Genomic DNA, 16,540 nt, shown 5'->3' with positions numbered 1-16,540 from the left:
ATTTAAGATCTTTAGTTGTTTTTTTAGGTGTATCATCTTATTTTGAGAAAGATTAAAAAAAAAGTTCAAATTCTTTTTAATAAATTGAATGTTATTAAAAAAAGATGTGAAATATGGGAAAATGTCTTTTTTTGGAAATAGTTTTAAAGGTGGAATCTTTTTCTTGAGATATATTTTTTGCGAAAAATCGATTTGGAAAAAATAGAAGAATTATAAATAGTTTTGTTGGAATTTTCATTTTTAATATAGTAACAAAAAAGGTCATATCTAGATTCACAGGAATTCTGCGAGCCCAGGATAGCTGGAAAAAGGCGGCTACCCGAGTAAAAATGATTCAACTTGAGTTCAACTTGAATTGCCCCCAATCAAGACATGCTGAAGTTGAAAAGGTCGACTTGAGCATGTCTCAGTTTTAAAACGGAGCCAGACTTCAATTTATGTCTTGGATACAAGTTTCTATGTCTTGGAGACATAAATTTATCTCTTAAGTCAAATTTTTATGACCCCAACACGAGCGGTTTATAACTTCAAGTGTATACCTGTCCTAACAAAAAGGGTCATTCTGACTGTCATAAAAGCTAATCTTTGTTAATGATTCTTTGTTCTAGAAAGTTACAATTTTTATTTTTTTAAAGAAAATTTTTAAGGGTTATACTCGTTCAGACCCGCCCATTCTGAATTTTTAAATTAAAAATAACTAATTTAATAATTACAAATTTTTCATTCATCAATTTTAATCTCATTTATGAGCCAAAAAAGGCTCGACCATCTCAGCCGAGACAAGGCTTGTCTTGAGACAAGTAAACGACGTCTCAGCCAAGACAAGGCTCGACTTGAGACAAGTAAACGCCGTCTTACCTGTCGTGGCCATAAAAGTAAGACGAAGGCCTATGTCTCGACTCTGTTTTGAGACGCAGCCAGACATCGATGTCTTGGAGACGACCTCAAAACATAACCAAGTCGAACTCAAGTCGAAACATTTTTACTCGGGTAGATTCACCGAAATTCGAAGAGCGTAGAAAAAATATTTTCAGCAATTCTAGGCGGAGTGAAATTGTGCGATATTATTTGGCGGCACTACTCCTTGACTTTATTACATTTTGGCGCGAGAAGAAAGATCTCGGAAGTCTTGCCTTTAAATCGTAGGTCTCGAAGTTTCAGGCATTAGGCCACGCCTCTTTTCTCACAGGTCTCGAATTCTATGTTTAAGATGAAAGAGTCCGAGACTTTAAATGACGTAAAAATTGGAGCTCAAAATCACGCGCTTCCGTAAATTAATCTTTTGAAATTTCTCTCCGTGTATAGACATATTATTTAACATTTGAGCATAGAAATCTCAAAATTATTGGATGATTTACTCAGAATTGGCTAGCTTTTATAGATTTAAACTTTCTTGCACAGTAAGTTTTTACTTTTCATTTCAACTGAAGATTACATTTTTTATCATAATCGTCAGTCGAGCCTATTCCAATTTGCGGTCAGTGTTTTTTCGCTTTCCTGAAAAATTCCGATTTTGTTGGTTATCTAGTTCTGTACTGTCACCCTTGAAATGAACTATGAAATAAATTAATAGCGATATCTATTTTGGAACTTAGTGGTGATCAAACTGGTTTGTTAAATTATATTTTGAATAAAATAACTTATTCGGTTTACAGAAAAAATAATACTTAAAAATGTTACACCATAAATTGAAAAATGCACAGTGAACTTGGGCTTCTTTTGCTAAACCTAGAAGAAGTGGCATCGCGTTTAAAAAAAATAATAAATCAAGCGCCACTTCTGAATTTAAGGTATAATATTTTAAATTATTATTTTTTACTCTGTTGTAACTTAAACAGTTCTTTAACTTTTAAACAGTCTCCTGTATAGAATAATTTTTAATGAAATTAGGCTGTTTTAGCATTCCATTACTCAAATTGAATTTCTAAACTCTAATAAGCTAATTGGCAATATACATAAATTACCCTATAAAAAACCTTCCTTTCTACAAAAATATTTCTAAGATTTTGAAATCAGCCAAGACTATGAAAATAATAAAGTTCTTGAATTATCGACAATATCGGGATCACCTTAAAGATTTAAAAGGACTTTTACGTATAAATTATAATCATCGCAGATAACCTGAAGTCTGTGGACAGCTCAAAAGGGGAATTTGAGAAGATTGAAATTTCTTGCAAACAGAGTCGCATTGTTAGCAAAGTCGCTTTTGTGCTAGCGATCGGATTAATTTTCACTTGCATCATTGAAAGAGGTCCAGTAGCCTGAGGATCTCGTTGTGAATCGGAGAACTTATTATCGTAACGAGTTTCGCGCGATAGATAGCGTCCCTTCGCATTCGTCTCTCATGAATCGCGATAACTCGCTTGCACAGTAGAAAGATGAGGGTACAGGCAGCGAATCATAGTATTCATTTAGGTCTTAGGTCCTTAGAAAACTCTTCAGAGAGATATAAATTTCCTTGCGTACCCAGGTGAAAAAGTTATATATAATTTATATATAGTTGCCAAAACACTGATATTTTTCCTTTGTTTTAAATAGAATAGTTCATAAAACAAATGAAAAATATCATTGTCTTATCTACTATATATAAAATATAGATAACTTTTTCACCTGGCTAGCTTTACCATTGCAGCTTATTATGCACAAAGATCTATTATTTCAGACATCTGGCAGTTTTTAACTTTTTAACTAGTTTGAGTTTTTTTTTCTGCCAAATTTGCTAGAAATTTGCGAAGGTTGACTCCTCCAATGGCATTTTAGAGCAAAATGTCCAAAGATAAAATTAATTAGGTAACTGAATTTTTTCAGTGACTGAAAAATCAAATTCTGAATTTTGCACCTATACTTTGGGGTCTGTTAATTCTATAAAAAAAGTTATGAATAAGAACGAAAGTAGACGTAATTTCCAGAGATTATACAAAAATTAATCCTCTAGCTCCCACACAGAAAACGCTGGTGTTAAATTTGTTGCAGCTCAAATTTCATTGGTCTCCCAAAGAGCATTTGAGAGAATTTTCAGTCTCAAATTTATTCCTCTGAACGCAGTTGCACATCTGGGCATGAATGTATCATTTGGAAACTGAAATTTGGTTCATGCCGAGAGTTGTGGAGTGCTGAACTGCGCTGTCCTTTCAACTTTCCTTCATTTAACAGTGCGTACTAGTTACTTAGAATAAAATGATAACTTCCTAATGCAACTTCCAAATGTTAGGTTAGTCATGGCCGTCGACATTTAAACTAAAGCCGGGATGTAAAGAAAAAGTCATAACCGTCTGCATATACAATTAGTATTTTCACTTCAACAACCAGCTAACTTCACTTTGTCGAATACAGATAATCTAGAGGAAATTACTTCGAACAGGCATCAATTTAGATGCAGACGGTCACGACGTTTTTACCGTTTTTACATTCCGGTTTTGGTGGTTTGAATGTCATGTCGGTTTTGACTAACCTAAGATGTGGAAATTATACTACGCCAAGTACAATTGTTATTTCAAGACACTAACAGTCACTGGTAAATGGGAGAATATTAAAAGTTAGGTAATTATTATTATAACTTACCTGCTTATCAACATGTATTTCACCCAAATAACGCTTGACATCATTTTGACAGGTGACTGATCTGTCAGAATGAATCGCCGATCCTTTAAAGTACACCAAAATCGATTTTCAATTGAATTGCAACAAATCTGAGCCACACAGATTCTCATAATGAATCTGTGTGGCTCAAATTTGTTGTAACTCAATTGAACATCGATTTTCGTGTACTTTGGAGGATCGGAGATTTTCTGGTCAGGGTTTTCACCATGCAACTTTTTCCTTTTCCATTCAGAAGAATTTTTCTGTATTGAAAAATTCACTTTCGGCCGTATTGAAGCATTTTTGTACATATGGAATATGCATCTCCATTTCTTTAAAAGTACAAATCTGTTATTTTTCGTTTAAATAATATTCCTAACAGTATCAATTTTGTGCAAATTTTATTAAATATACCGCCAGATGATCTGTTTCTGACAGCGAATGTCGGAAAAACTATAAATTAATCATTATTAAATTGTTTAAGTTTGATTAATAACATGTAATAAAACAAATCATTATTATTTGAATACAGAAAATAACAAAAAAGGGTTAAAATATTATTTTTATTACAAAAAAAAATTAATTAAGAAAAAGCGATGTATCGAAAATATTTGTCAAAATCTATTATACACGTACTGTGTTTAACGTATCGAAAAATAAGAGAAAGAAAATCAAACTTTAAAAAAATCGTTATTTGTCTATTAATTCCTTTACCATCAAAATTGAATAATAATTTGTAGGTCCTTCACGAGTAGTTGAAATCTTTTTGCATTTTAAACAAGAAAGAATAAAATGTTATAAAACTAATAGCGTGAATTGTGATTTTAATGAATAATGAATGCACAATGTAAAATCGATTAATTGACCATTTTTCCTTTAATCATTGTCGATAACAGATATTCTCTGGAGGAAAATGTCATCAAGAAAATACATAACACATGAATAACATTAAAAGCGTGAAGATTACTATTCAAAAATTTGTTAAGCAATTCGCTTATTTTAAAGAAAAAATGTGTATTCATAAAGAATTACAGATGCATATAAGATGCCACCAAAATGCTTAAATACGGTCGCAAGTAGATTTGTCAGCACAGACAGATTCGTCTAAAAGAAAAGAGTGAAAGTTGCATGGCCGTAACTCGTGACTTATGGGAACTAGAGGCATAATCTTGCTTTGGGTTAACACCGAATTTCCTGCTCTACAACGTTGTATGTGACACCATTAACTTTACTGCATCCAGAAATGAGCTACTATTTCCAAAAAATTAAATAAGAGTACTCTAAATATTTTTGGTACATTTCGAAAAAGAGCCAGGGTGTTTAAAAGCTTCAAAAATGAAAAATTAGCTTTAGAATTGCAATTTTTTCCTCATCAACTATTCCATACTATAATACATTTTTTACACATTTCCCAAAAATATCTAGGATGTTTAAAAGTTTAACAAATGAAAAAAGAACATGTAAAACAAAGAGTTTTTACTCATCGTCTAAAGTCTAGAGAGTTTTTGAAATATTTTTTAACTTTAACCATATAAAATATCCCGTGCAGAAATTGCCAAATGTTTGCCGTATTTCCGATTTGGGCCAGATCGAGCACACAATTTTGTGGTTGTTAAATTTGGCCCCGCCTAGACCCCGATTTAACAGCCAATCTTGCCAGTAGATGGCGCTCCATTAAGTTCGGAGACTAAAGTGGGATGACTCCAAATCGCCCAAGTTTCAACGTAGTGTCAAGCGTCAAAAATATTTCCATTATTATTTGGAAAAGTGACAAAATAAGTGGGAAAAAATGCCAAAAGTGAGCACAAGACGAATGCGTAGGTATAGTATACTTCAAAATATTCCTGAATTACGTGTTGAAGACTATAATAAGTAAATTTATTAAGAATGTTAAGATGAAACCTAACCTCGAAATGAGGTTATTTATTTATAAGAAAAGTAGCAAAAGTAATATTTCATTCGTTGAATGTAAAAACGAATTAGATCAACAATGACGTCATAAACATATTTATTTTCACGTATTTTTAGGTGATTTGTTACTTTCCATAATTAGGTGCAATATAGAAATCGAAAGCAACTTCAATTTAGAAATTAAAACCAAAAATATATTGCAAAATACTTAAATGGTTTATTATACACAAATGCTGGCTGTTATGTTGCGTCGTTTGACTTTTTCCGTTTGCTCGAAAAAAAGTGTCTGACATACTCCAATTTTTTCATATCGCGATCTAACAGATAACCTGATATTTATAATCTCAAATTTCAGTTAAGGAGGTGATATATTCGATTTTAATATTATTTTAATTAAGAATAAAAAAAAATTAATATGGGCCCGAACGGGGCCAGGTATGGTTATCTCTGGGCACAGCGCTTGGGCCCCGATCGGACATCGCGTTTCATTTCGAGTCTGGCCCCATCTGGATAGCCTGATTTGGGTCAAATACTGCCCGATCTAGCCCCGATCAGATCCAAATTGGAATTTCTGCACGTGTACAATGTTACCGGCTGATGCCGATGGAATTGATAGTTGAAAATTTTTTTTACATCTTTTATTATTAAGCTTTGTACTTAAAAATGGTTTTCTTTCGGCTCTTGCATTTTTCAAAGTTTGAGACCGATATTTTATGTACAAAAAAAGTTCGAACGTTCAAAAAATGTCGAGGTTCGGAAAAAAGATGAAATAATTTTCAGTGAAGTTCCTGCCAAAATGCAGTACCTAAACGTACTTTATTTTACTCTAATACATGTTCCAAAGTTTCAGCTTGATATTTCATTTACAAAAAAAGTTCTTAGGTTCAAAAAAACATTCAGTGAACTGAAAAAGTGAGGTCGGTAATATAGGTATTTAGCTGTGTCACATGCCCTTAATAGGCAGTCTTTACAGCACGACATTTGCGGCCAGGACGGTTTATCCTGACCCCGAATAGTTCCTGCAATGTTTAGAGAATAAGGCATTCTTTTAAATATCTGCGAGGGTTCGATCAGTTTTCCCTAAGCATGGTAATTATCTGAAAAACATCATAAGCCTTATGCGGCTCGTGACAGTTTACTGGATCTGGACCATGTCATAAGTAAGGCAAATTAGCCAGAACCTTACTAGGTCCAAATGAAGATTTCTGTAGGAGTAAATAAACCGTTGTAGCAAAAAAAACGCGCTCTACCTAGTTAAAACGGTAAAAATGCCTTTTTTCGTATGAGATGCCTAGACTATATAGCTTGTTGGGTGGACGCAGGTAGCTATCTATTACGCCCACACTCACTGAAGCTTATCTCTATCAGAAGTCAAAACATACATAGGAGATACTTTTTTCCCATCCTTTGCTTCATGGCATGGCTTTTATTTTAGCCAGAAAGCGAACCCTAAAAATAAGGTCATGTTTCGTAAATTAAACATGACCCCATGTTGTCAGGGGACTCGACGTGTCGAAGAAAGGGCATTCATTTCATCTCTTTTGACGTGCGATGAGACGCAAACAGACCCGTATCTCTATTTGTACGACTACGACTTTGAATCTCTCTGTGCAGATAAGCGTAACGCGGAGGCTTTTTTGCGGCGACGCGATACCCAGATACTCCCGTGCGTGTACTTACACTTTACAGAGGCTGACTGAAATCCTGAAATGTATCTAGGCTTTTTCTCTTCGGGTTTTGTTTTTAGTCTGCCGTCTCGACGCGAAATCTCGAGTTGTGGACATTTCTTAAGAAAACCGAGTACCCGTTTGATAAGATTTTCCCCTTGGCGAAAAATACGATGCTGGGAGTGTAATATCTAGAGGCGAATGCAAAATACACTTTGCTGGTGAAGGTTTATGTATTTTAGAGATATAAAAATGTCAGGAAAAAGAAGGCTAAGAAAACATAAAATTTTTTCATCGTTATCCTGAATTAAAATCTGGGGTTTCAATTCAATCTCTAGAACTCGTAGCATCTGTGGCTATCGTATTTTAATTAAAATATTATCATTGTTGAGCTGCATAATCTCCATCACCTCCTAGGCAAAGCTTTTATTTTACAGGATGTGTATCTTAATTCCTAACTTTGGAAGAATCACAAACAAGAATCTGAAGAAATTGAAATTAGGTTCATCTTATTTGTGCCTTAGGCTAACAATCTTTTAAATTAAGAACTCTAAAATAATAATTATGCGGGTTTTAACGAGAACGAATTGCATCAATTAAACTGAAAGCGTTTCATTGCTAATAAAATCAATTAAGCGATGACATAGTTCTTTCAAGTGCGCTTCATTGAATCAAATTTCTAGAGCCTAGAGCATTTCATCGAGTGAACATCATTTTTATGTTCAGAGTAAAATATTAAAGAACAGAACTTCCAGTTTGCAATTTACGAAAACATTAATTAACTTAACAAAATGATTACACATAATTTTTCCAACCTTAAGAAATTAAATTGATTTTTTTAAAACCCTGTTTTATTCATAATTTAAAAATGATGGTACACTGATAATAAATTTTACATTCGCAATAGATACTATTGAATCAATAAACCTCATTAAAGGTGTGAATGCATATACCATATACTACGATGTCTACGATGTGATACATATTCTGTAGTATATACATTCTAATCGAGGCAATATTTGCTTTTGAACGAGGTTTATTGATTCAATAGTATATTTTACTGAAAATTGTAAAATTATCTCAGTTTTTTATTAATAATATATGCTCGAGGAGAATAATTTTTCTTTTATAAGAACAAAATTGCAAACATAAAAATTGTTTATTTGATAAGAATTACTTAAAACATCAACGTTTTAATGCAAAGTTTCGTTTTAAAATAAAAATGTTCTTCTAAGTATATTCTGATGGTTCAAAAAATATCGTTTGCAAATTTTCTTTATTATGATGTTAAAATAGCAACGCTTCGGTTCTGCATCTGAACCATCTCCAGGCGATGTTATTGGTGAGTTTATGGCCATCGTTAAAAATATAGGAATAATAATTCAATAACTAATAACTTCCCCTAGCTATTAGCGATGGCTGTAAACTGACAAAAACACACCTAGAGGCAGCTAAGGAATTTTTATTATTTCATTGATACGATCGCCTATTGATAAATATATTCTAAAAAATTATTTTTATATATTCAAATTAGATATAACACCTTTTTATCTATCGAGGCCTGAATGACGGCATGACTAATAAGACAAACTAAACACACAAAAAAGTAGTATGTGTGTAACGATTTTTGATCTCTCACTGTATCTCGTTATTCAGTCTGCCATGTCAACCAGTTAGAGAGTTGGAAATAAATTTATGTAGAACTAGTGTGTGACTAATGTTTATAGACTTGCGAATATGTCATGCAAGTTTCAACGGAATTTCTACAAACTTTCTGGTTTGATAAATTCGCTGCCTGAAATTGAAAAACATGGACAATATATTAAATTCCCTTTACATACAATTTTCGAGATAAAAACCAATTATAGATTTTTTCCCCAAAAAATCCCACATTCTTATTTTTTCCTTTTTCTGGTAATTTATACTTCTACACAAAAAAATCCTGTGAGTTTTATTCGGGTCAAACCATTATTATGGACACCAGAATTTTTTTTGTCGAAAAACGTAATTTTCGCATTTTTCTGACAAGAAACTAGAATTTTTTTTAATTTTCTCACAAGTGATGCAAGATACCATAAAAGAGTCAGAAGTATTTGTTGTAGACCTTTAAAAATGAGTAACATTTTTTTAGCATTTTGTTGAGTGTGCCATTTGTAAGAAAAATGAAGAAAATCTATTTTTCAAAAAAATTCTTGCGACCACAAAAATGGTTTGATCAGCATAAAAATTACAGGATCTCTTCCTTATAAAAGTGAAAATTTTAAAACAAGTAGCAAAACATAAAAGGTGGGCTTCTTGTGAAAACAGGTTCTTTCAATTTTCAAATAAATCTGAAAATAAAATTTGAATATCTCAGTTAAGTCAAAAGTAATGGTATAGGTTTAAATAAAGAATGGGTGTTTTTTTTAAACCAACTCTATAATTCAAATAATCGAGCGAGGAAGTTGCCAGGAAAATAACAAGACAGATATGTTGTCTTGTCTTTTAAGAAATTACATTAATCTTTCCTTGACAATGGTATTCACGAATCTCGAAATGTCAAGATAATATTGAAAAACTAAGGATTGTTTTTAAAATTGATATAATTTGTAAATTCAAATATATAATTTCGAGCTACGTCTACTCGTCCCGAGAAATTGGTGGAGTTTAAAAACGGGGTGGATTAGTCGTCTCGAAAATACGCGCGGGATGAATAGCGAAACCTATCATAATTATTTGATTACTCATGTCGAATTTTGGGATGACCAGACTGGAAGAGACACTTCGATAATTTTAGTATTAAAAAAAAGTTAATTATAGTTACTTTTTAGTTTCAGCTATTTTTGATGCATTTTTCTTGTAAACAATTATTATTTTCGGACAGTAGCCTTTTTTAAAATTATTTGCTAACAATTGGAAAAATTGAAGACCCAATAGTCATGCTCTCTTGATCTCGACCTTTCTTGATCAAAATTTCAAGAGTGTACAAGAGAGTATTGAAAAATCCTTATTTTGAATCTGATTTGAAATAGATTCGGTCCTGAGAAAATTTTTTCCCAATTATATAATAATAAGTACTCCTAATCTAATTGAAAAAATCGCCCTTCATCCATTATTCAAACCAAAATTTTAGTTTAGTATTAAGATTTGAGATTCCTATATTTAATCAATACAAAAAAAACTTACATTGAACGACATACGCCCCTAGTTCAGCAGCGAGGTCGAAAGACACCGGGAGCCTTCCTTGCAGAATGTCTTGTTTGACTTGCAGGAAGAATTGGTACCTAAAAAAGAAAAAAAAGTATATTATTGAGGAGGGCCATGAGCTTCTTCACGCCAGACTTTTTATCTCGAAAGTTGCTCTGGGAATTGAGCTTGGCAAGGGAGATATGTATAAAACTATAAAGGACTAAAAAGCCGAAAGGTCAGGTTGCGGTTAAGGATAAACCGCAAACTTTGGTTTTACAGTCAGGCCGCCTGTGGTTTCTCTCCTTCACCATGTAAAGCCATCGTTAAGTACTCTCGCCAGTAATATCCAGTATCCACGTGATTCACATTTCCCTTTACGAAGCGTCGACAATTCGATCCACCAGAAATTGCCCATCATTGAGCGATTTAAGCATATCCGACGTCAATCGTATACTTTTCACTGATTTATGTTTATCTATCTTTTCTCCTACATAATTACGTTGAAATGGCATAGATAAAAAATTAAAATACTCGATTTCTAAATAAAGTAAATCGCATTAAGATTTTTATATAATTAATGAATTAGAAAACTAAGAGGAGTCATCATTCTGTATTTTAAACATATCTGCCGATCAATCTCGAGAACCTTCTATGAACTGAGCAACTTTTACGATTATTTGGATTCCTGCAATAACAAAAAATTGAAAAATTTCTTTTTATGTTTTTTATTTAACATGTCTTATAAGAATCCAGCAATATAAAAATATTCAAGTTTGTTATATAACAAAATCAAATACTTTCAATTATTTCAGTAATGTGTACTGAATTCAAGATAGTTTCACTTAATTTAAGTTAATTACATTATATTCACACGCAAATTTCACTCAAAGCTAATTCCACGAAATTCAATAAACCTTTACTGAACTGTAATAAATTCAGAGTAAATTCACCCAAATCCAAAAGAATTCTGCTAACTTCAAGAGATTCCTCCTTTTTTTATTATCATTACACCATTAAGCTATTTCCCCTTCGGGGTAGGCGTGACAAACTCGGTGGGGAAGGAAGTAATGTGAGGAAGGGGTTATAGAATTTTTAGATTGATCTAGAATTATCGTGTTATATTTATTTAAAAAACATGTTCGTTTCGCCACTCTGCTCCGACCCAGGTTGCTGATAAATCTGTCTAGCAATCACCCCAAGTGAAGATCCTTACAAAGTTCTCATGTGAGGTTTCCCACTTGGGTTCATTAGTATCCAAGGTCTTTTGTTTCAGGCGTCATTCAGCCTACTGACACTCTTTTTATTAACTATTTGACGCCATACTTTTTTTCCTAGCATACTTGTCTAGCTTCTTTTACGCCCATGCATTTTTTCACGGTAGCTCTCGTGTTTCTGTTTCTTCTTATGTCTCTTCTAACTAGGGTCTCTTTCACACATTCTAACCATTCTGTTTGCGGTCTGCCTCTGGGCACGCTGCCATTTACTTTACATGATACACTTGTTTCGATAATCGTTCATATGGCATTCTCTCAACATGCCCGAACTATCTTAACCGATTTCTTTCCCATGTGTCAACTAGTGTATCTTCTGCACCACATTCTTTGAGAATTATCTCGTTACTTACTTTGTTCATCAGAGTTTTCCCGCATATTATGCGCAAGAATCTCATGTGAATCGCGTTAATTTTACTCTTATCTTTTTCTTGATAGGTCCATGCCTCGCTACCGTACAGTACAGTCGGCACAAATGTAGAATGCTCTTATCTAACTCCTCATCTGTCTTTCCGTCCCTAGTGAATAAGCTATCAAGATGTACGAATTTATCAACTTGCTCAATTCTCTCATCATTGAATATAATGTTGCATATTGTTTTCTCACTCTTTCCTTCGAAAATTATACTTTTTGTCTTATTTGCATTAATATTAAGCTCCATGCTCTTCATGCTTGCATTCAGTTTAGTCATTCTTTGCAAGTCTTCGATTGACCCTGCCATAACAACCTTATCATCTGCGAACACTAAACCACGTACCCTTACTGTTTAGAGATCCACAACTTCTTCGTCGAAAAAAGCCATTGTTAAACACTTGTCCCTGAATGATATAAATAGTCATGAAGACATAACGCATTCTTGTCTAATACCTTGCATAATATCAAAACAGTCATTCAATTTCCAATTTAATCTTACACTCGCTTTGCCACCCGTATATTTTGAATTTATATAGCTTGTAGGAAGCATCCATTGACTCCGTACTCTTTCAGGACTTACCAAAGTTTACTTCTATCTACCTTCTCAAAAGCTTTTTCTAGGTTAACAAATGAACAGAAAACTTTTTTTCCTACTCTCAAACTTTTTTCTGCGATTTGCCTTAACCTAAATATTTGATCCGTACATGACCGTCCTGGCATAAACCCACTTTGAACTTCCCAAACCTTTTCTTCTGTTATTTTCATTAACCTATGGCCTACGTATACGTATTTTCGAGTTATTTTACTTAATTCACTGAATCCACTTAATCTTACTTACTTAATCCACTTAAACTCACTTAATCCTTAATTATACTTAATTCTAATATATTCGACGCTATTACACTGAATTCAGAGAAAATTAAACTAAATATACACGACTCACTTTATTCAATTTTTGTTTGAAAATCTCTTTTATTTGTTATTAGAATTGCACTGAATGTATTATGATCTTCACCACTTCATTTAAATAAATTCTGCTTAATTCTATTAAAGTTCTAATAACTACTAAATTCAACTGAACTGAATTTATGCTCAATTGACCTAACTGCAATATAATTGCAATTACTTCAATTATTTACTTTCAGTTACTATAATTATAAAGACAACCTCTCACTTCTAGGTGAAGTGAATACTACTGTAGTTACGAGGGCAGAAAAAAAAAGTTTCCGAGCTAACCAAGAAAGAGCAAGAATTCAGCCAAATTTCCATAATTTTGAAATAGCTTGGAGTGAAAGAAGTAGAAAAAGCAAACTTTTGTCAATCTAGCGATTAGTTTGTTTCTGACAGCCTTTGAAAGTGAGTGTTTGTCTCATATTTGCCGCGAATGGAAAAACTGGATCATCACGTCATGATAAAATTGCTTCAATTTTTCCGAGTTGGGGTATTGCCAACGATAAATGTTTTTTTTTTTTAAATAATGGAAATCGGGTCAAATATAAATAAAAAGTCTTTTTTTCGAATTCGGACATTGTCAACTATAAATAAGTTTTTTTTTAATACTGCAAAATTGTGTCAAATATAATTGAGGGGTAGAGTTTGATGAATCAGAGTATGACCAAATATTAACCGGTGGGTTTAAAAAACTGGGCATTGGATGAAATGTAATTGAGGGGTACATCTTGACGAATTAGGGTATGGCTAGCTATAAAAAGGTGTTTAAAAAACTGCAAATATGTTCAAATACATATAATTGATAGGGAGATTTTGCCGAGTTGAGGTATGTCCAAATATAAGTCAGTGTTTTCTTTTAAACTGGAAATGGGGTCAACTACGAATGATAGGTAGTTTTTCCAAGTTAGGGTATGGTGGTTGTTTTTAAATGCTGGTTAAGAGGTCGAATGCGATTGAGGGATGGATGACGCCGAGCTCGGGTATAGAAAACACTGAAAACAAGTATTTTTTAATTTTTGAGCTTGACAATGACATTTGCAAGTATTATTTCCATTTTAAGTTTTAACCTTCAAACTAAACTTTTTGGGTGTTAGCATGGCCGTATACATAATCAACGCAAGAAAATACATCCATAAAGGAAGTAATATACAAATCATTCAATGCAAAGTGGTAAACGTTATTATAAAAATATTACTTTTGACGTTTCTCTCATTTCTTAAAGATAACTAGTAATTTAGGATTCAGTTTGACGTGCAACATTAATTTTTTAATTGATTTTTAATAATTCCAACAATGTCAGGTACATCAGTCCATAATTGACCAAGTTATCCAATACAAGTCTAAAAAGTGTGTTTCCAATATAATGTTCTCGTGACTGTACTTGGCAAAGATTTACAAACATAAATCTGTATATGCCTGTATCTCACTCGCACTATCATTAACTATATTCAAAAAAATGCATCCCAATAAGTCAATCCTATATAAAGTTGTGGTGGAAAAAAAGGGGGAAAAATTCTTTGAACATGCAAGGCTTCTTTTTGTTGCACGTACTCGACTAAAAAAATAATAACTTTACAAGTAACGCGTTACTTCCACACATTGAAACGAAAAACAAGGTGTGTAATGTGTATGCCGCACTAATTTCAACCGGTTCCGAGTGTTAAATGACACCACATGGGTGTTGTTTTTGTTTCAGCGTTATTTAAACACCGAAATCAGTGTTAAAGAATACTTCCTTTTTCTTGTCTCACATTTGGCCGATATATGTGTATCTTTAATTCACGCAGCAAACGCTCGCTGATGGTTCCCAAGTGTGGCTCGGTCTAAAAAAATTGGGTGTATAAAAAGTGATCTGCGATGCAACATGCGGTGGTTCCGGACGTAGTCACAGAAGGCAGGCAAACCTCCTTTTTTGTCATGCCGCACCCATTCGCGTTAAAATGAATAACCACAAATCAACTAGCCGACAATTGGTGTAGTGCCGCCTAATGCCTGGAAATGCTGCCGCAATGGCCAGAAGATATAATATAAAAGAATTCGACATGCAGACAGTACTGGACTGGACTGCTAACTACAAGTCATAAACTTCTCCTTCATACCAAGGAATAAAGACCATGCTTATACGAGTCCTGCTCTTGCAGTACTGTAAACTAAACATCCGAAGCTATTCCACTGTTCAAAAATGTTCTGACTTTTCCCTAACTTTTCCCTGACCAATTTTTCATTAATCCCTAAACATCAATATTCGAAGACTAGAAGTTTAATCTTGTAACATTTTTACCAAAAAATCTTTTATAAATATAATAATACAATTTTAAACACAACAATTTTAACCTTATTTTATTTATTTTAACCAAAAAATATAACTTTTCTATTATAAAAGATGACTTTTTAAGAAAATAGTTAAATTTTTAACAAAATAATGAGAATTTCAACAAAATGGTTGAATTTTTAAACAAAGAGTCGAATTACAAAAAACTTTAACCCCAAAAAATTGAATTTTTAACAAAAATAGACAAATCTTTAATCTAGAAACATGAACTTTCAACAAAGTAGAATAATTTTTTTTACAAAAAACGACGAATTTTGACAAAACACATGCATTTTCGAACAAGAAGTAAAATTGTCAACTAAAGAAATAAATTTTAAACTAAAACTATGAAGCTGCACTTAAGGAAATTAACTATTCACAAAGAAGTTCAACTTTTAATCCAAAAGTTGAAATTTCAAAACCAAGGAAACGAATTTTCAACAAAGAAAGATTTTTTTAGTAAAAAAGTTTGTCCAAACTTTTAAACTTTCAAGCCAAAAGACGAATTTTGTGTTAAACAGTAGAATTTTCAAACAGAAAATATAATTTTTCAACACAAAAATTTATTTTTAACCAAGCAGTCGCATTTTTAAACAAAAAGAGCAAATTTTAAATACGAAGATTTTTTTTCTACCAAAAAAAAAAAACGATTTTAAAACTAAAAAATATCAATTAAAAAAAATGGAGAACTTAAAATTTCAGTGAGAACATTAATTTCAAACAAGGAATAAAGATATCAGTTAAATTCGCAATGTCAAAAGATTAAATTTCAACAAGAAGGTTAACTCTCTAACAAAATAATTGAAGTTTTACCACAATAAGACTAATTTTTAACAAATCATTTGAATTTTTAACCAACAAGGCTGACCTTTTAACAAAGCTGTTGAATTTTCAACCAAACAATACATTTTTTTACTAAAAGTTTAATAGTCCGGAGGAAACTACCACACTAAAAGAAATAAAAATAGAATGACAAGCCAAATAAATTACTAACAAGAATATGAATGGTATCAGGGTGGCATAGAGACTCTAATAGAAGAAATAAAACAATTTCAATTTTATTATCCGTGACGGTTATTTAAAGTAGTTTTTATAGAAATACCCTAACTTCTGTAAGATAAAAGTCTCCGACTTTTCACTGATTTTCAGGTTCTGCCTGACCTGCTACTACCCTGTTAGAGTGGCTTCATTTTAAATAGCGCAGAAAAAACGCAGCATGTCAGTATTCTTTTTTATTATTTCTTTTCTATAAAGCATAATTGTAATTT

General features: G+C 32.6%; 1 protein-coding gene across 5 annotated transcripts in view; it reads right to left on the bottom strand.

Moving 5' to 3' along the window:
- Positions 1-16,540, bottom strand: part of LOC117170376 (band 4.1-like protein 4) — a 286,040-nt gene that overhangs the window by 27,687 nt on the left and 241,813 nt on the right. For all 5 annotated transcript variants that reach the window (XR_004466777.1, XM_033357134.1, XM_033357133.1 and 2 more), the window contains one exon: positions 10,323-10,420. Coding sequence is in view for 4 of the 5 variants with exons in the window: in XM_033357134.1 (XP_033213025.1) it covers positions 10,323-10,420 (98 nt within the window). In the remaining variant the exon portion in view is untranslated. The remainder of the gene's footprint in view (positions 1-10,322; positions 10,421-16,540) is intronic.

This window comes from Belonocnema kinseyi, chromosome 3 (assembly GCF_010883055.1).
Source record: "Belonocnema kinseyi isolate 2016_QV_RU_SX_M_011 chromosome 3, B_treatae_v1, whole genome shotgun sequence".
Classification (NCBI taxonomy): Eukaryota; Metazoa; Arthropoda; class Insecta; order Hymenoptera; family Cynipidae; genus Belonocnema; species Belonocnema kinseyi.
This window is presented reverse-complemented; position numbering and strand designations above follow the sequence as displayed.